Below are 21442 nucleotides of genomic sequence, written 5' to 3' on the forward strand. Positions count from 1 at the left end.
CTATTAGCAGCTGCTAATTAAAGAAGAGCACCGGGCCACTGCAACTGCTCACGCCGCCATCTTGGAAGAAAAAATAAATAAAACTAATACTGAACGGATTTTTACCTCAGAGATTTTCAGTTATTGATGAGAATAAAACATTATTACATTTGTTTCTGCAGCGGTCAGTACCACCGACAGAGAGCAGAGTCTGCAGTATTCAGCTGTCTGTCTATGAAGAGTGACAGGTCCAACCATCATCCTCCAAACTTCAGTGGAGAACCTGGACCCTCAGACACAAAGTAAGAGAACTACTACTAACTTGTTCACGACCCATTTTAATCACCTCTGTCAGTTCCAGGATATTTTCTGTCCCCAGTGGTTAATTGAGTTTAAGTGAAATGTATTTTTTATTCCAGCTGTTAACCAAAGTTTATTCAGCTTATAGTTATAAACTGAAGGTGGTCTCAGAGACTACAGACTCTCAGCTTAAATTTGAGAGTATTCACATCCAGACTGGAGGAAATTTGTAGTAATTAAAAACATTTGAATACACAATCGACTAGAGATTGACCGATATAGATCTTTTAGGGCCGATACTGATTTTTATTACATCAGCGTTGGCAGACGGCCGATACATGCTGCCGATTTTTCTGAGCCGATGTTTGGAGCTGATTAGTTAGCAAACTTCTACTTAACAACAACAGCAAAAGTTAACACTGTTGCTAATGAGGTTAATGTGTTGGTGTTTTATTTTGTTTTTAAATAACCAAAAAGAGGTGTGTTGGGGGATACTCCACACGCCTATGAGTACAAGCATTTTCCAGCTTCCAGCTGCACGTACTCTGCCAGTGGGAAGGGGGAATGTATGGGCTGCACAGGTCCTCAGCATCTCCAGCAGCACAGGGCTGCCTGTGGATGTGCCTGGTTATAAATCCTGCTGGGGAAAATACACATGTATATGTATCGGCGAACACACCTGCGTATCAGCCGATACTGATACCAGTGAAAATAAGCAAACATCGGCCGATCTCTACAGTCGACTATTATCAGCTGTTAACTAAAGAAGAGCACTGGGCCACTGCAACTGCTCACGCCGCCATCTTGGAAGAAAAAATAAATAAAACTTCTACTGAAGTGATTTTTACCTTAGAGATTTTCAGTTATTGATGAGAATAAAACATTATTATATTTGTTTCTGCAGCGGTCAGTACCACCGACAGAGAGCAGAGTCTGCAGTATTCAGCTGTCTGTCTATGAAGAGTGACAGGTCCAACCATCATCCTCCAAACTTCAGTGGAGAACCTGGACCCTCAGACACAAAGTAAGAGAACTACTACTAACTTGTTCACGACTCATTTTAATCACTTTTGTCAGTTTCAGGTTTTTTTCTGCCTCTGATGATTGATTTGTTTTTACTGAAATACTAAAAGGTTCAAATAGAAATAGTGAGTCGTGTTTTCTCAGCTTCTCTGACATCTGTGAGTCTCCTAGAAAAGCTTTAATCTAATGAATCTAATGTTCAAGAAATGTTTAATACTGCAGGTCATCATCAAGTTTTCAGCTCTGATGAGGTTCTGCGTTGGCCTAAAGCTGCTTTTATATGGAATATTCAGTCTATAGTAATAAAAGGTGTGGTTCCTTATCACACATTAAAAGCCGCTAAGAACACAACTTACAACTAAGTTATTCAGTAATGTGACACAAAACAATGATTCAAAGAGATTCCTAGTAATTTTCGCCTCTCTTACCCGTTCTGTTCTGTTTTCTTTTCTTTTCCTCTTCTTTATTTTTCTTCAGCCATGTATCCAGTGTTTTGTCCTCTCCAAATAAATTAAATGTTATATTTGAAAGATACTCCATGTTCCTAGTTATTAAGTGAGTTAACGTTGGGTGGTGTTGGTTGCCAGGGGCAACAGTGTCCATCTCGTTGCCAGGGGCAGCAGAGGTCCATCGACAAATAATCACCACTGAATATTGGCGACTGACCAATCAGAATCAAGTATTCAAGAGAGCCACGTTATAGTTTTCATTAAACAGGCTTTTCTTTTTCTTTGTCTCCCTGTGTTTCATCTTCAGCTTGTCTTTGGTTTGTCTCTTCTCTGGGTTTTCTGATACCTTCAACCTGCCTCCACATTATTGCTGCTTCACAACCATGTTCTCCTCAGAGAACGCCTGACTACAATGACGTCGGTCATGAATGGACCAATGAGCAAATACTTTGCAAACATAGTGCTCATGGGAGTTGTAGTGTCATAGTCTCATTTTGCATTTCAGATGCCGTTTGATAAAACTACAATTAAAATGTACATAAAATTCATCCCACGCCGTCCAGCAGATCGAGACACTTGAGAAGGTTTAAAAAGTGACTGTAACCAGTAGATTAAGAACCCCAAAGAGTAGATACTGAGCAGGATAGTTATCTGTTGTTTACCTTAGTAGTAGTACATGACTCTGGTGTGAAGGTGGAGACATGCGGCGGTGGAATATTTGCATCAATAGAAAAAAAATATGAAAAAAAAAACTAGTTTCCAAGACTGTTCCCACTGTTCACTATTTCTAAGACTAATTATATTTGGTCTTTGCCCGCTGTATTTTTCCTCCGTCAGCGCTTGAATCTGTACTTGCTCGCTGCTCTTACTCTCATTAAAAACTATCGATATAAACACATATAGATGTATATGGGTCAAAGACGAGACATGTCAATTCTGGTGTCCAAGGCATATTTATAATAGTAAAAATAGGTACAATTTGTTCCTCAATTCTCCCCACTTTACTTGCTCATATGAGTATTTACTGTAAGAAATGAAAATTTAAGGACCAGCTCAAAAGTACAAAACTATCCTTCCTGGATAACGTCCGGGCTAAAGATCTAAGTGCAAAATTATGCTAAAAATGTCAAAAATCTTAATAACGGCATTAATGATACACTGGGGCATAATTGTGTTGGTGTTTGTAGTGACACCTACAAATATAGTAACAATACTAAGCTCATTTACATTTTTATTCAAGAAATACTTTTGTCCCCATTTTTGGATTCTCAAATGTCCTTCCTGTGTATCATAAAGTTCCTATATGGCCATAACTGGATTTGGACAGCCATGTTACAGGGTGTTGTATCAGCCAACAGATTCTGAAGGACCCCCAAAAGAGATAACAATGTCAGTAAATCACTCTTAAAATGTTGATTTTTTTTTTACCTTTTTTCCTCAGTGGTCCTGATGTATCACCATGATGTGTCTTTCTGGATAACGCCAATAACACATTTATAATTTTTTAAATTTTAAAATGACGTATTTCATGTGAAATATGACATTAATGTGTTGAAGATTAAACTAATGTTTTACACAGTAGAACCAGTTAGTGCCTGATTATAAAGGAAAAACTGTTGTTTTGTCCTTCCTGGGTAACAAAGGTATTCTGTTACCCAGGACATGTCCTCTGTTAGAAAGACTGGACATGTTAATCAATTCAGTAGCTGTAGGTTTTTAGACATTGATTTGATGTTTTACTGTTGTTCTTTTATTATTATTAATAGCAGCTGATTTAGTTTTTTCTTCACTTTTAAAATACTTACACGTCTTTGACCCATATGTATCTATGATTAAATACTATTTACTGCTGCACTTCCACTCCTGGCCAGAGAATACCATTGTAGTACATTGGTGGTGGGGGGCGCTGTTGAGCTCCTTCCAGCACAGATCCTGTGAGGTGAAGAAGACCAGCAGCTCGTGAGAGTCATAGACATGATATAAACACACACTCACCGGCCACTTTATTAGGTACACCTTGCTAGTAAAAGGTTGGATCCTTTTTCCTTCAGAACTGCCTTAATTCTTGGTGTCAGACTTTCAACAAGGTGTTGGAAACATTCCTCAGAGGTTTTGGTCCATATTGACATGATAACATCACACAGTTGATATCTGATCACATCTATGATGAGAATCTCCCGTTCCTCCACATCCCAAAGGTTCCTCTATTGCATATGTGTCAAACTCAAGGCGCCACGTCATTTCAATTGGGCTTAAAAGGTCTGAGTGTCTAAAAATAAATACGTAAATTCCGGGTTATAAGCCGCTACTTTTCCCCCCACACTTTGAAAATTGCGGCCAATACTATGGTGCGGCTAATGCATTATTTATTTATTTATTTTGGTCAAGCTGCGAAAAACATTTCGCCTCGCAACAATAGACCAATCAGATTGATGAGTGAGTATTTGCAGCCACTGGATCGGATGACGAGCGGCGAGAAAACCTTCACCATAACAGGCCGCATGCGAAGAGCATCTTTCACTCAAGTCTGCCAGTGGATCCTAAATGCGTGGAGCCGTGTCAAAACATCCACCATCACCTACGGGTCTCGAAAGGCTGGACTGCTGCGTGATGAAGAGGACCGGGTGCGCTTAAGTGACAGCGACAACGAAGAGGCTGAAGTGAGTGACGGGATCCTGAGGCTGTTCAATTCGGACACTGAAGAAGAGGACTTTGATGGTTTCAGTGCGCAGGAAGAAGATGAAGAAGGCGACCTGGTAGGCTGCAGTGTGTGTGTGTATATATACACACCGGTCGTTAGGAGGAATGTTGTTCGTGCACTGTTGAGTAAAAAAGCATAAGCAACGTAATTTGTGTGTTACTGACACGTACGTATATTTAAATGTAGCCGTGTTACAGGCACTGTTCGAAAAAAAAAAGCATTTGCAACATGTGTTTGTTTTTTTACCATACGGATTAAATTAAAAGTTAAAAATCCTCACGTGTAATATCTTTCCGTGTAAATATCTCCAATTTTTTTTTCTAAAATTAGAGCATGCGGCTTTTAATCAGGTGCGCTCTGTAGTCCGGAAATGAAGGTATGTGAAAAGCGTGTTTTGCCATGTAACTACATTTCCAACAATGCATTGTGTTACCCGCCAGGTGACGGCTTTTACCGCCACTACACGGCAGTGTTTCCGCATCAATGCCAACAAGCGGAATTGAGAAATACAAATAATGATCCTAAAATGTCCAGGAAGAGAAAAGTTGATGCAGATGGGCGACTGTTTCAAGAAAGATGGGAAGGCGAACACATGTTTGTGCTTCAAGGAGAAAGACCGGTATGTCTTTTGTGTTACCAGGCGGTGTCGGTTGTCAAAGTGATCTACGCCGGCATTTTGACACCAAACACGGTGCTAAGTACGGCAAAGCTAGCCTTCAAGAAAAGCAACAAATTGCACAAGAATTGAAAGACAAATTGCGGTCGCAGCAGAATGTGTTCAGAAAAGCCACAGCCAAAAACAATGCGGCAGTGAAAGCTTTTAAAAATGTCAGTTTATCAAGAAACACCATAGCGGACCGAGTCCATGAACTAGCAGAAAATCTTGCAACACAACTGGCCGAGGAGACACGCGGCTACATAGCTTTTTCATTAGCTGTTGATGAAAGCACAGATAACACGGATTCAGCGCAGTTATCAATTTTAATTAGAGGCGTAAAGTCGGATCTCTCTGTCACTGAGGAGCTGTTGGATGTAGCTGCTTTGCATGGAACATTTTTGATGCGGTGGAGAAGTCCGTAAGAACAAATGCATTGTCCTGGGAAAACTTGGTGGGATGAACTACAGACGGTGCACCGGCAATGTGTGGAGGAAAAGCGGGCTTGGTTGGACTAATGAAGGGGAAAATGCAAAAATGAGCTGTCACACGCCTCTGATACCGTATCATTGCATCATCCACCAAGAAGCTTTGCGTGGGAATGTGCTGGGGATGGATGAATAGTGACCACGGTCATGAAAACAGTGAACTTCATTCGGGCGCGTGGCCTGAATCACCTTCAGTTCCAGCTGTTTTTGCAGGAGATGGGCTCGGAGCACGGGGATGTACCTACCATACAGAGTATTTGCGTCAATACAAAAAAAGAAAAGAAATTTGAAGGAGTGGAGGCTAGGGTTTAGGAATGGCAGTATATACAGTCAATGGGAATGTTGGCCCGTCACTCCTAAATGAATGTAGAGGAAACACTGAGTAGGTATTTATTTCAGCCACACTGGTTTAATTTTTGGCTAAAAAGTTACTGAATTGATTTCAAGTCACTGAATCGTTTTGGATCGTATCGTTCTAAATGAACCAAAATCGTCCTTAAATTGAATCGGCAACCACGAATCGTGATTCGAATCGTTGTTAAAACGAATCTTTACACCCCTAACAGACAGGGAAAGCAGTTCATTGGTGTTGATCAAAGCAGGAGAGTGGAAATCAAAGGAAGTCAATTCAAACTTTTCCTGTTCTCTGTGAGCGTCTGAGCTTCTGGACAGTGATGTCAAATGTTGATAATCTGCAAATGATTTTAATGTTGAAGAAATGTGTTGACAGAGAGAGGAAGAGGAGTCATGTTTCTGTAGAGGAGCAGCCGTCCTGCTGTGCTTTGTGTCAGGACGTCCTGAAGGATCCAGTCTCTACCAGCTGTGGACACTGGTTCTGCAGACAGTGCATCACCTCATACTGGGACCAGTCTGCTTCATCAGGACACTCCTCCTGTCCCCAGTGTGGAAAAAGATCCAGAACAAGTAAGACTCTACATCTACACCACTCTTTTTATACTTTAGTTCAATCTGTTTTTTCTTTCCCTGCACTTCACATACCAGCCTCATTTTACTCATAACTGATCTCTGTTAATTTCTGTTGATATAAACTAATCTATACTTGTTGTGATTAAACTCTAAGAGGCTTTTATTGTGAAACAGCTAAAGGAAATGTTGGTAGTGCAGTGAAAAACAAGAGATGAACATATGTCCATTATTTTATTAGTGGATCAGTCTTAAAGAGAGGAAGGAACGACCACAGTGATCTGTTGGATGAAGAGCTGCAGACGAACTGCTGTCAATCAAACACTGACACGCCCCCTCAGAGGCTGATAGAATAAAGAGCATTTACAATGTTTCCTCTAAAAATGAGTTATTATGAGAAGAAAAAACTCTTTACAAAACATTTAAAATCAGTTTTCTGTTCTTTGTGACTTCAAACATGGATGACTGTTTCTTTCTGTCTCTTGTTTGCTCTTCTTTCCAGATGATGTTGGTCTGCAGGAGGTTTTAGATGAACATAAGATCAGTCTGAGGAGGAGATGTGAACGTGTGACTGAAGGAACTGATGTAAGAAGAAGAGGAACCCTCCTCAACAGGATCTACACTGAGCTCTACATCACAGAGGGACAGAGTGAAGAGGTTAATACCCAACATGAGGTGAAGCAGCTTGAGACAGCTTCCAAGATGAAGGCCCTCCATGACACTCCAATCAGGTGCCACGACATCTTTAAAGCCTTACCTGACCAACAGAGACACATCAGACTGGTTCTGACCTACGGCGTCGCTGGCGTTGGAAAAACCTTCTCAGTGCAGAAGTTCACTCTGGACTGGGCAGAGGGTTTGGAAAACCAAGATGTCAGTGTGGTGATTGTGCTTTCGTTCAGGGAGCTGAACTTGATCAAAGATGAGCAGTACAGTCTTCTCAGGCTGCTCCATGTTTTCCATCCAACATTACAGAAGGTCACAGCAGAGCAGCTGGCTGTCTGGACACCTTTGTTCATCTTTGACGGCCTGGATGAAAGCAGACTTTCACTGGACTTTAACAACAGTGAGGTTGTGTCTGATGTCACACAGAAGGCATCAGTCAACGTGCTGCTGACAAACCTCATCAAGGGGAACCTGCTTCCCTCGGCTCTGGTCTGGATCACTTCCAGACCTGCAGCAGCCAATCAGATCCCTCCTACATGTGTTGACAGGGTAACAGAAGTACGAGGCTTCACTGACGCCCAGAAGGAGAAGTACTTCAGGAAGAGGTTCAGTGATGAAGAGCTGTCCAGCAGAATCATCTCCCACATCAAGACCTCCAGGAGCCTCCACATCCTGTGTGGAGTCCCAGTCTTCTGCTGGATCACTGCTACAGTTCTGGAGCACATGTTGACTACAGAGCAGAGAGGAGAGCTGCCCAAGACCCTGACTGACATGTACTCACACTTTGTGATGGTTCAGACAAAGAGGAAGAAGAACAAGTACCATGAGGGACATGAGACGAGTCCACAGGAGCTGATGGAGGCTGACAGGGAAGTTCTTCTGAAGCTGGGGAGGCTGGCGTTTGAACATCTGGAGGAAGGAAACATCATGTTCTACCAAGAAGACCTGAAGCGCTGTGGTCTGGATGTGACAGAGGCCTCAGTGTACTCAGGAGTTTGTACAGAGATCTTCAAAAGAGAGAGTGTGATCTTTCAGAAATCAGTCTACTGCTTTGTTCATCTGAGCGTTCAGGAGTTTCTGGCTGCAGTCTACATGTTCCACTGTTACACCAACGAGAAGACAGAGGTTCTGAAGAACTTCCTGGGGAAAGACCACCAAGACTCCACTAAGTCTCTGGATGACTTTCTGTGTGGAGCCATGAAGAAATCCCTGCTCAGTAAAAATGGTCACCTGGACCTGTTTGTTCGCTTCCTTCATGGCCTCTCTCTGGAGTCCAACCACAGACTCTTAGGAGGTCTGCTGGGTCAGACAGAGAACAGTCCAGAGATCATCCAGAGAACCATCAACAAGCTGAAGAAGATGAGGAACAGTAAAATGTCTCCTGACAGAAGCATCAACATCTTCCACTGTCTGATGGAGATGAACGACCTTTCAGTTCATCAGGAGATCCAAGAGTTCCTGAAGTCAGAGAACAGATCAAAGAAGAAACTCTCTGTGATCCAGTGCTCAGCTCTGGCCTACATGCTGCAGATGTCAGAGGAGGTTCTGGATGAGTTGGACCTGAAGAAGTACAACACATCAGATGAGGGACGACAGAGACTGATCTCAGCTGTGAGGAACTGCAGAAAGGCTCGGTGAGTCCTGATCATTAACAAAATCATTCAGATGTCCAATTCATTTCAATTCAAATCACTTTACATCAACAGCTTAAAGGACATACAAAACAGAACAGGCCACACAATTGTATATACAGATTAAAAAAAAGCACATGACAGTATTTTAAGAACATAACAGTACTTTAAAAAGTGCAAGTATTCAAGTGCATTTAGATTTCTTTGTTTAGACCTAAGCATCTGAACTGAGGAGCTGGACAGCTCTGGGGACAAACCTAGTCCTCCTCCTCTGCATCCTGAGGGAAGCCACTCAAACTCAGACACAGAATGTTGGAAGAATCCTGTAAAATCTTTGTCTGTTGATCACACAGGACAGTGAGGGGGATGAACAGGCTGCCTGAATATATTAGAGCAGACCTTCACCATGTTCAGCAGGTGGTTTCTATACTGCAGTGTAGTGGAATGAAGCCAACATGTAAAGGAGAAGGATATCACATTTTCAATGAAAGCATAATAGAATGCTGTGGAGCTAGTGGAGGAAAAGGAATTTGAAGTGGAGAGAGCTGTGGAGCATGGAGGCTGGTAGGATCAGATTTATGATGTGCTGCTATCTCCCCAGAACCTAAACCAGTGGTTAGGGGAGGATGCTGCCTGCCCAATGTGTTCTTGTGTATGTACACTTTGCCACATTCTGACAGGTTGCAGGGTTAGTCTCTCCCAAGGGAGATATACCTGGCGTCACAACCAGGTTCTGAAATGCTTAGCAGCTGCTGATGAGGAAGAACGGATTGAAGCAAATTCCTCATCTGCTAGAAAGGAGAATAGGCACACTGTGTTTGTTCGAGAGGGAGAAAAGATTTGACTGTCGAGAATCAGGCATAGTGAGGGGCAGCTAAGGGTGGGCGGAGCCTGGGAGCTGAGGTCCCACTTAGGGATGTCACGATTACAGTTTTCCTTAGTACCATTATTGTCAGAGAATTTATAGTGATATTACGATAATCGCGATTATCATGTGTTGATTGATTTCACATATCTATTCATATGTAAAATCACATGAACACTCCTTAAAGGTCTTAAAGTTTCCTTCATTTATATATTTTGATGCTAAAATATAATTATATTACTTATTATATGATACAATATTTGTATTTGCACACACATAAACCTGAGCAACAAGAAAACAACTCGATGAAACATCAGATAATTTAAGTGTAGCGTCGGTCACCAACATCATGTGATATTGTCGACAGACCAGCGTGTAGCGAGAACGTCTTCGCTCAAAAGAGGAGATAATAAACAGAAACGGACACGTGGTGTTAAATTTCTGGGCCACAGTAAACTCGTTCTTTATGATAAACCGAGCGCCGTCCAGTGGATTGAGACACTTGAGGAAGTTTACAAAGTGAGCGGTGGTAACCGGTAGATTGAGAACCCCAAAGAGTAGATACTGAGCAAGATAGTTATCTGTTGTTTACCTTAGTAGTTGCGAGTACCCGAGACATTTGAAGGAGCAGTGGCTAGGATTTAGGATTGGTGACCCGCCGCTGGAAACACTGCGTGGGTGTTGCGTAACTCTGTTTTCGTTCCGTTTGAGTTGCCCTTAACTATGGTCCCGGAATACTATTTTCTGACGGTTTTCATGAAACGTTACGATCAATTAATTGAAGTGCTTAATACTGCGGTTAATTGTGACATCGAAAACTATCAAAGTGTGTTGACTACACAGCAAGGTCGGTCAATACTCAAGATGTAACACACACACTCACAGTTCACATTACACAAAAAGGATTCATAGACACTTCCAGCTACTCTCTGCACCACCAGTCAACCTCACGAGCAGTGACCTGGAAGACAGCATCATCAGATGATCACCTCACTCTGTTTCATACTCATTCAGTCTGGATTTAGATGGAAATGATCTGATTTTATAACAGATTTATATGTTTTCTAATTACAGATTAACTGGATGTGGACTCTCAGAGAGTCACTGTGAAGTTGTGGCCTCAGCTCTGAAGTCCAACCCTTCCTATCTGACAGAGCTGGACATGAGTGATAATATCCTGGAGGATTCAGCAGTGAAACATCTGTCTGCTGGACTGGAGAGTCCAAACTGTAGACTGGAGACTCTGAGGTCAGTTCACTGACTGGAGCTGTTGGAGCTGCTTTATTTGACCATTTCTTTACTGTATTTCTTGTCTGTGCTGTGCTGGTTACTCTTTTCAGTGGAAAGGAGGTTGTATTAATCTTTCTTGTTCTACCCTCAGGTGTGGTGGTGTTTCTGGTTAATTGTTTTGTCTGTTAATCCAGTGTCTTTGTTCCCTCAGGTGGCGTCTCTAGTTCAGTTATTCCACTTTGAGTTTGTTTGTGGCTGGGGTCTGGTCTGTGTGTAGTTTTGCTGCCAGCGTTTCATTAGTTATTTTTGAATAAAGAACTATTATTTTACACATAGTAACCAGTCTCCTCAGGTTAAGACCTTGAGAGGTAACACAGTTTAAATCATTGACTGATGTGTCAAATGTTCTTTAGTTGATAAATGTTCAGTCACAGACAGTTACTGATGTTGTTGAGCAGTGTGAAGCCCCTTTCACATCGTACGAATGACCCGGCAATCGACCCGAGATTTGATCGGTTCGCATTCAATGTGAACAGGAATGCTGTGTCGACCCACTACTTTACACAGTGGCATTGATGTACCAGCTTGTTTTTTTTTACTGGGCAGCTCTTCACACTGTGTTCAGCAGTAGCTCAGGAGGTAGAGCGGCCATCCAATAACTGAAAGGTTGGCGGTTTGATTCCACCCTATCCCTAGTCTGTCCGTTGTTTCCTTCACCCACCTTTTGCCTCCAGGTGTATGATTGCGAGTGAGTGATGTTGGTAGTGGTAGGAGAGGCTGTAGGTGCAAATTAGCAGCCATGTTTCCATCAGCCTGCCCCAGGGCAGCTGTGACTACTGAGGTAGTTTACCACAACCAGGGTGTGACTGGAAACAGAAGCAAAGTAGTTTTGGTCTACTCCCATAAGAGACCGATCTCTCTCTGGGATTTTCAACATCATATGTTTCACTGGAGCTCACTTTTATTCTTTATTCAGATTGAAGAGCTGCAGTTTGTCAGAGATCAGCTGTGATTCTCTGGGACCAGCTCTGAAGTCCAACCCCTCCCATCTGAAACATCTGGAGCTGAGTATCAACAGCCTGAAGGATTCAGCAGTGAAGCAGCTGTGCGGTTTTCTGGAGAGTCCAGACTGTAGACTGGAGACTCTGAGGTGAGTTCACTGTCTCTTACTCAGTACATTTACCTGCGCATGAAAAGAACGAACTATTGCCTTGATCGGACTGTAACAGGAGAACTTAAGTGCATGTAACCACGTTTAAAATTGGAGTTCTCATTATCCGATTGAGACCACCAGATAATGCGATTGGAATTTGATTTTCTCCGGCATGTATACAGTGAACCAAAGTTTTCAGTTGGACAATGCATGTGCGCATGCTTCACAACCGCTGCACTGGTGTGTGACCCCAGAACAAACACTTCCAAGAAAGCCAGTTTTAGAAGAAAAAGAAGAAAAACAGAGCCGCTAGAAGAACCGTCTGAGAGATAGCGCCATCTTACCTGCACCAGTAGCACGAACATTACATACAAGGTTTAAATATGAACTATTATCCCTATGGTTGTTGTTTATTATATGACGTAATAAGTCAACCAGAAAGCGGGCTGTATTAATGTGGTATTAACCCACTGAAAAGACACATATCGCCACCTAGTGTTGAGGAGGAGGAAATGTTCCCATCAGTTATTTGATTTTCTTCCGCTGCATGTAAACTGGGACAAGGACTGTAGTCAGAAAGCAGAATTTTGAGCATAGCTCCATTAAGCTCTGCATGTAAACGCACTGAATGTTGTAGATCTGATATGTTTAATCACCAACTGAATCTAATTCATATTCATCCACAACTTTCCTCCATAAATCTGTAAATGTCCTTTAGTTTAAGACCAGAGTTTGTAGCAGAAACTGTAGAAAATGTTAAAGTCAATGAGGTTAAAGGCTGTTAGGACACAGTAATGTTGAGCTGAACATTTAAAACCTGAACACATCTGATTCATGATTTAATCTACTGATGATCTGATCCACTGGATCGATATTGAGTCTGATCTGGGCCAAAATGACTGGATCAGGTATCGATTCTTTTATCAGACCCCGTCCGATCCATGAGCCCAAACTATGTTATATATCCTCAACTTCCCTTTGTGTGACATGCTGTAACACAGATGAGCTGTTGCCATGGTTTCCATGTGCCTGTGTTTTTGTCACGTGAACAGAAAACCTGCAGAGCTGTAGCCATGTCTGCTGTGTGAAATTACTTTAGGAGGAGAAAAGTAAAACAGCCGAGTGCAAAACGTTTGCAAAACGAGTGTCTCAAGGAGTGGCAGCAAAACCGGGTATTTTAACACAACAAACTTAATAAAATATCTGTTCACACATCATGGGAAGGTGTACAGAGACTTATTACAGGCGAGTTAAAGAAAAGCGAACTGTAGCAACCATCGTTGCAGGAAACACTACAGAAGAGTGTAAAAGTAACTCCAGAGAGCACCAAGGACAAAATGATAACAGAGAAAACTGTTGAGTTCATTCTGCTGGATGATCAACCACTTTGTGTAGTGGAATATGTGGGGTTTTGAGGTTTGGTACAACATTTGGAGCTGTGCTATCAGCTACCAAACCGGCACAGCATCTCTGATACACTGATCCCATTCAGGTAGAAACAGTGAGTGAGTTCATCTCTGAACTGTTTTATTGTTTTCAGTGAACATAATGTGAATATTGGAATTGTGACACTTATTGTACCATCTCTGTTTACTCTCGTTTTTCTGTTTTTATTTTGGTGCAGCAAATCAGGTGTGTAGCCTAGAGATTTTTTGTTTTGATTGTGTGTCTTAAGAAACCATGTGTAACTTACTTCTACCTACATGTACCTACCATACCTGTTTATACACTGCAATTATTCTAATTTAATTTAAATATTTGCACCAAGATGCACTTTTATTTCATGTCAAACATTTGAATGGTGCAGCTGGGTCCGTTGTGTTTACAAATGCTGTTAAAAGCTGTTTGAGCTTCAAGTTTTAATAAAGTCACAGCAGTTACACATAACTTCAGTTGTGGTCACAGATTTTCCTTCTTTCTTTAGGGAACCAGAATAGTTATACAGTGAACGTGGTGTAATTAGATGTCAGTATCAAGCAAATTACATCAATGTATTAACAACTTTTAAAGTGACAAAAAGAATCAGATCAGTATCGGCTGATCCACAAGGCTCCAGTATCGATATCGCATGTGAAACAGTGGTATCGAGCCATCCCTAATTTAATCTACATCTTTTATTCTTTATTCAGATTAAAGAGATGCAGTTTGTCAGAGATCAGCTGTGATTCTCTGGGACCAGCTCTGAAGTCCAACCCCTCCCATCTGAAACATCTGGAGCTGAGTATCAACAGCCTGAAGGATTCAGCAGTGAAGCAGCTGTGTGGTTTTCTGGAGAGTCCAGACTGTAGACTGGAGACTCTGAGGTGAGTTCACTGTCTCTTACTCAGTACATTTACCTGCGCATGAAAAGAACGAACTATTGCCTTGATCGGACTGTAACAGGAGAACTTAAGTGCATGTAACCACGTTTAAAATTGGAGTTCTCATTATCCGATTGAGACCACCAGATAATGCGATTGGAATTTGATTTTCTCCGGCATGTATACAGTGAACCAAAGTTTTCAGTTGGACAATGCATGTGCGCATGCTTCACAACCGCTGCACTGGTGTGTGACCCCAGAACAAACACTTCCAAGAAAGCCAGTTTTAGAAGAAAAAGAAGAAAAACAGAGCCGCTAGAAGAACCGTCTGAGAGATAGCGCCATCTTACCTGCACCAGTAGCACGAACATTACATACAAGGTTTAAATATGAACTATTATCCCTATGGTTGTTGTTTATTATATGACGTAATAAGTCAACCAGAAAGCGGGCTGTATTAATGTGGTATTAACCCACTGAAAAGACACATATCGCCACCTAGTGTTGAGGAGGAGGAAATGTTCCCATCAGTTATTTGATTTTCTTCCGCTGCATGTAAACTGGGACAAGGACTGTAGTCAGAAAGCAGAATTTTGAGCATAGCTCCATTAAGCTCTGCATGTAAACGCACTGAATGTTGTAGATCTGATATGTTTAATCACCAACTGAATCTAATTCATATTCATCCACAACTTTCCTCCATAAATCTGTAAATGTCCTTTAGTTTAAGACCAGAGTTTGTAGCAGAAACTGTAGAAAATGTTAAAGTCAATGAGGTTAAAGGCTGTTAGGACACAGTAATGTTGAGCTGAACATTTAAAACCTGAACACATCTGATTCATGATTTAATCTACTGATGATCTGATCCACTGGATCGATATTGAGTCTGATCTGGGCCAAAATGACTGGATCAGGTATCGATTCTTTTATCAGACCCCGTCCGATCCATGAGCCCAAACTATCTTATATATCCTCAACTTCCCTTTGTGTGACATGCTGTAACACAGATGAGCTGTTGCCATGGTTTCCATGTGCCTGTGTTTTTGTCACGTGAACAGAAAACCTGCAGAGCTGTAGCCATGTCTGCTGTGTGAAATTACTTTAGGAGGAGAAAAGTAAAACAGCCGAGTGCAAAACGTTTGCAAAACGAGTGTCTCAAGGAGTGGCAGCAAAACCGGGTATTTTAACACAACAAACTTAATAAAATATCTGTTCACACATCATGGGAAGGTGTACAGAGGCTTATTACAGGCGAGTTAAAGAAAAGCGAACTGTAGCAACCATCGTTGCAGGAAACACTACAGAAGAGTGTAAAAGTAACCAGAGAGCACCAAGGACAAAATGATAACAGAGAAAACTGTTGAGTTCATTCTGCTGGATGATCAACCACTTTGTGTAGTGGAATATGTGGGGTTTTGAGGTTTGGTACAACATTTGGAGCTGTGCTATCAGCTACCAAACCGGCACAGCATCTCTGATACACTGATCCCATTCAGGTAGAAACAGTGAGTGAGTTCATCTCTGAACTGTTTTATTGTTTTCAGTGAACATAATGTGAATATTGGAATTGTGACACTTATTGTACCATCTCTGTTTACTCTCGTTTTTCTGTTTTTATTTTGGTGCAGCAAATCAGGTGTGTAGCCTAGAGATTTTTTGTTTTGATTGTGTGTCTTAAGAAACCATGTGTAACTTACTTCTACCTACATGTACCTACCATACCTGTTTATACACTGCAATTATTCTAATTTAATTTAAATATTTGCACCAAGATGCACTTTTATTTCATGTCAAACATTTGAATGGTGCAGCTGGGTCCGTTGTGTTTACAAATGCTGTTAAAAGCTGTTTGAGCTTCAAGTTTTAATAAAGTCACAGCAGTTACACATAACTTCAGTTGTGGTCACAGATTTTCCTTCTTTCTTTAGGGAACCAGAATAGTTATACAGTGAACGTGGTGTTTTTAGATGTCAGTCTCAAGCAAATTACATCAATGTATTAACAACTTTTAAAGTGACAAAAAGAATCAGATCAGTATCGGCTGATCCACAAGGCTCCAGTATCGATATCGCGTGTGAAACAGTGGTATCGAGCCATCCCTAATTTAATCTACATCTTTTATTCTTTATTCAGATTAAAGAGATGCAGTTTGTCAAAGATCAGCTGTGATTCTCTGGGACCAGCTCTGAAGTCCAACCCCTCCCATCTGAAACATCTGGACCTGAGTCTCAACAACCTGAAGGATTCAGGAGTGAAGCAGCTGTGTGGTTTTCTGGAGAGTCCAGACTGTAGACTGGAGACTCTGAGGTCAGTTCACTGTCTGTTACTGTTGTAGATCTGATATGTTTAATCACCAACTGAATCTAATTCATCTTCATCCACAACTTTCCTCCATGAATCTGTAAATGTCCTTTAGTTCAAGACCAGTGTTTGTAGCAGAAACTGTAGAAAATGTTAAAGTCAATGAAGCTTAAAGGCTGTTAGGACACAGTGATGTTGAGCTGAACATTTAAAACCTGAACACATCTAAATCACATCAAACTTTATTTATATTGTACTTTTCGTACCAAAAACAGCAGCCCAAAGTGCTTCACACAGACAAAACTATAAATCATCAAGAAACCACCACCACATATGTACACATACAGAGTCTCTGTGGCCCTGAGGTTCTCCAGCTGTTCCACAGTCGAGGGCCAATAACTAAATTCTGCCTCCCCGTGTGTCTTAGACCTAACTTGTGGTTGGTTAAAAGCAGTGATGGGAATAACGGCGTTAAAATAAACGGCGTTACTTCTTTCAGTAACGGGGTAACCTAACTCATTACTGTTTCCATCTGTATAACGCTGTTTCTGTTACTGAAAATTAAATGGGGCGCGTTACTTGGTTTTCAGCCACGGGAGCTGGTTTTTCTTTTTTTCTTTTCTTTTTTGTTGTCGAGGAGAGGAGGGAGGGGCCAAACAACCGCATAGGTGATGATGATTGGCTAAGGTGCAGTAGGCTTTCACGATAAGCCAATCTCAGGCAGTGTTCAGTTTATACACAAATCACACCCACACCAAACCAGCAGAGGGAAGCAGCATCATTGCTGAACGTGGAGGAAAAGTTGTGAGCCGTCACCGGTTGGACCGGGTCGACCCGGGTTTTTCTCTCTGACTCATATCTAACTGTTACATTCTGACTCGACGGCCTGACAGACTGGATCATTGTAGAAGCTTCAGCTCAAAAACAAGTTGTGATCTTCTCCCATAAAGACTGATCTCTGAAGGGCTGAGATTGTTGATCCTTTTTTTCTTTTCAAACAAATGAAATGTGATGTTACACGATGGTTAATGGAAGCACATAGGTGAACGGCGACTGTGTTTATATCCAGCTTGTATAGTGATCTCCCACTTTAATGATCATGGCAGCGCTCTGCATCCGAGAAAAGGGGGATTTGGAGGCAGATATCGGGCTCTGTGCAGGACACAGTGATTTATTCTAATATCAGCCTTTAGAAAGAGCGGGGGTTTGACGGGTCCATTCTTCAGGTCATCAACAAACTGAAACTTTATCTACAATGAACGCGATGACGTATGAGGGAGGAAAAAACAGGCACGTAGCTCTCACAGGTGGAGGTCTGACCCGGGACTTTAGCCAATGTGAAAGCCTTATATGTTACCAGTTGGAGTCTGAGGGGCAATAAATATTAAAAGTTCTGTGTAAGTGTGTGTCTATACAATTCTATATGCAACTGGCTGAAACCTGCTAAGAAAAATATCTAATTATTAGACATATTTAAGAAGAATAACGCAATAGTTACTTTTCCTGGTAAGTAGTTACTTTTATAGTGGAGTAATTCAGTTACTAACTCAGTTACTTTTTGGGAGAAGTAACTAGTAACTGTAACTAATTACTTTTTAAAAGTAACGTGCCCAACACTGGTTAAAAGGCCGGTGGTGGAGGACCTCAGGGTTCATGAGGGTTGATACGGTAAAAGTAAGTCAGACAGATAAGAAGGCCCAAGACCATTAAGATATTTAAAAACTACTAAAAGAACCTTAAAGTCGATCCTGAAGCACACGGGGAGCCAATGCAGCGATATTAAAACTGGTGTAATGCGCTCCCACCCTCTGGTCCTCGTCAGCACACGAGAGGCTGAATTTTGTAACAATTATAAGTTGGAAATTGTCGTTTTGGAAAGATCAGAGAGCAGAGCATTACAATAATTCAGACGACAGGAGATAAAAGCATCAGCAGCACCTCAGTGTTAGTCTGAGAGAGACTGAATCATTCATGATTTTATCTTCATATTTTATTCTTTATTCAGAATGAGTTACTGCAGTTTGTCAGAGATCAGCTGTGATTCTCTGGGACCAGCTCTGAAGTCCAACCCCTCCCATCTGAAACATCTGGACCTAAGTGGAAACAACCTGAAGGATTCAGGAGTGAAGCAGCTGTGTGGTTTTCTGGAGAGTCCAGACTGTAGACTGGAGACTCTGAGGTCAGTTCAATGTCTGTTACTGTTGTAGATCTGATGTTTGATTTATTTTCATGTATAACTTCATAGTGTTGGGGTGGCAGCTACTACAGGACCAGCAGGTGTTGAAGATGACTCCAGTTTGAAAACCACTGATTTGTGGCTCATTGGTTGATGTTGGATTATTCAGTTCAGTTCCATTTTATTTATATAGTGTCAATAACTTTCTCAAGATGCTTTCCAACACATGTCCTGAACCCCCAGAGCAGCACTAATGCAACGGTGGCAAGAAATAATCTCAACAAGAGGAAACCTTGAACAGAACCATAACCTCAGACTCATCTGGAGAGAGACACAAACATACATCTGTCATATGTCATGACCTGACTCTAGTGGTCACAACAACAGGAAGACACACCAGGAGATTAAAGAATACTTTACCAAACCACATTCAGACTCAACCAGAGGTGGGTAGAGTGGCCAAAAATGATACTCAAGTAAAAGTACTGTTACTTCAGAATAATATGACTCAAGTAAAAGTAAAAAGTAGTCATCCAAATAATTACTTGAGTAAGAGTAAAAAGTGCTAGGTGAAAACATTACTCAAGTACTGAGTGACTGTTGAGTAACATCTGATTTATTTGTTAACACAAGCGTTCAATCAGACAAAAATACAAAATAATCATCTTTAGGCAAATTAGAGTTAATCCTGTCAATAAAATAAATTAAAAATAATTAATTAATTACTTAATTCAAGAACTTCAATAAAAAATAAAATAATAATAAATAAAAAATAAATCACGCACATTTCAGTGAAATGTCCGTTTGTGTTGGTAGACACTGAAGACACCGCATGATGTAGCTGCTGCACTTTTTCTAAGACAAACATTCTTTCAACATGAGGCCGAGGGTTTTCCTCCTCGTCTGCGTCTCCATTGCCGACCGTTGATTTTGACCGTTTTCATTCTGCTGCTGTTGTCCAAAAGGTCACATCCTCACGTGACTTTAGGTAGCCAGGTAATTCAGTGATGTCAGGGCTGTCTCCTACTCCTACCCCCGAGTGTTCAACTCACCAACGTCACCTTTTGATCTTGTGACCTTTTCACCTGTGTGCCAGACCTGGAGCCTCCTGGCCTTTTGTTTCAGTGGAGACTGTAGAAAACCTTTCCATTTCCTTTCCGTTCCAGGCGTACGTGGGGAAAAGTAACAGGCTCATTGTAGCCTAATGTAAGAGAACAGTTTCTTCTTCACTAATCTACTCAAGGAAAAGTCAAAAGTATAGTGATTTAAAAGTACATTTTTTTCAAAAACTTACTCAAGTAAATGTGACGGAGTAAATGTAACTCGTTACTACCCACCTCTGGAGTCAACATAGAGATGTGGAAGTCAGTAAAGTCTGTGGTGTGTGGTGTTCATGAGTGAAGAGTATGAGTGTGAATGTTGTAGAGTGTAGGAGACATACAGATAAGCTACAGGAACACAACCAGACAGGAATGTGAAGAGTCTGGGAAGAAGAGGAGAGACAGACTGATGAGACAGACAGGACCTATGTAACCCTGGTACTCTGGACACCAGCTGCTCCACATCACAACAATCAGCTTCCTACACAACAGACACACAGAGCTGTCTCCTGTTACATAGTTTAAGAGGAGGAAGCTCCTGGTCATCCTTCATGTCTTTACATATGTGGATGTCAGGGTTAAGATGTTTGAGAGACAGATGGAGACACTGTGTGTAGAAGACATGATGAAGATCCTCAGTAACAGAAGGACAAAGTCAGACTGCTCATTTTAACACAACGTGTCTCATTACATTTGATCTTCATCTTTTATTCAGTCTGGAGGAATGCAGCGTTTCAGAGATCAGCTGTGATTCTCTGGTCTCAGCTCTGAAGTCCAACCCCTCCCATCTGAAACATCTGGACCTGAGAGGAAACAACCTGAAGGATTCAGATGTGAAGCATCTTCTTCATCTTGTGAAGAGTCCAGACTATAAACTGGAGACTCTGAGGTCAGACTCCATGTTTTCTTTGTGTGCTGAGATGAATATGATGGTAAAGTTGTGGTGACATCAGGCTGATATTCTACTGATCCACACTGAGGATCTTCATGGTAAAGTCTGGTTTCTTCTTCTGTGGTTTAGTTCATTGACTGTGGCAGAGCCATGTTGAGCTCCACATTTCAAAGCTTCATAGAAGAAGAAAAATCCTCCACTGGATGATTGACTCTGAAACTCTGACACTCTTCATTTCCACCTTAAAGTCTGTCAGACATTTAGAACAGAACTAAAATCATTATGATAACTACACATTATGAAACATTAGTAGAGAATTAAATGATTTATTCCTCATCCATAATCAACTCTATAAGGTTTAATAATTATATTTTCATACTTTACTAATGATCAGTTTGTCTTTTATAAATAAAGTTAATATTTACAGTATTTATTTTGGAGTTATCAGTGGTTCATGAGGTCATATAGAAAGTGTCGGTAAATGATTAATAAACTATTTAAATCTGCATTTATTCAGCTTATTATTTAACTTAATCATGATTAATTCAGGTGGTTGTGAAACATTTAGAGGTTATTAATGAAATATTTCTGTGGGTTCATCTAAAGTGA

The 21442-nt window shown here is 41.2% G+C and overlaps 1 protein-coding gene across 2 annotated transcripts in view; it reads left to right on the forward strand.

Annotated features, from left to right (window-relative positions):
* The window catches only part of LOC124995607 (NACHT, LRR and PYD domains-containing protein 12-like), a 1019357-nt gene that overhangs the window by 13740 nt on the left and 984175 nt on the right, over positions 1-21442 (forward strand). The window contains exons 12-20 of one of the 2 annotated variants that reach the window (XM_047568112.1): positions 162-281; positions 1184-1303; positions 6326-6519; positions 7022-8819; positions 10756-10929; positions 11888-12061; positions 14194-14367; positions 16498-16671; positions 19085-20707. In XM_047568112.1, the coding sequence (XP_047424068.1) occupies positions 162-281; positions 1184-1303; positions 6326-6519; positions 7022-8819; positions 10756-10929; positions 11888-12061; positions 14194-14367; positions 16498-16671; positions 19085-19202 (3046 nt within the window). In that variant the 3' untranslated portion in view covers positions 19203-20707. Of the gene's footprint in view, positions 1-161; positions 282-1183; positions 1304-6325; positions 6520-7021; positions 8820-10755; positions 10930-11887; positions 12062-14193; positions 14368-16497; positions 16672-19084; positions 20708-21442 lie in introns of those variants that run through there. The other variant, XM_047568111.1, reaches the window with a different exon arrangement.

Source organism: Mugil cephalus, chromosome 18 (assembly GCF_022458985.1).
Source record: "Mugil cephalus isolate CIBA_MC_2020 chromosome 18, CIBA_Mcephalus_1.1, whole genome shotgun sequence".
NCBI classification, from domain to species: Eukaryota; Metazoa; Chordata; class Actinopteri; order Mugiliformes; family Mugilidae; genus Mugil; species Mugil cephalus.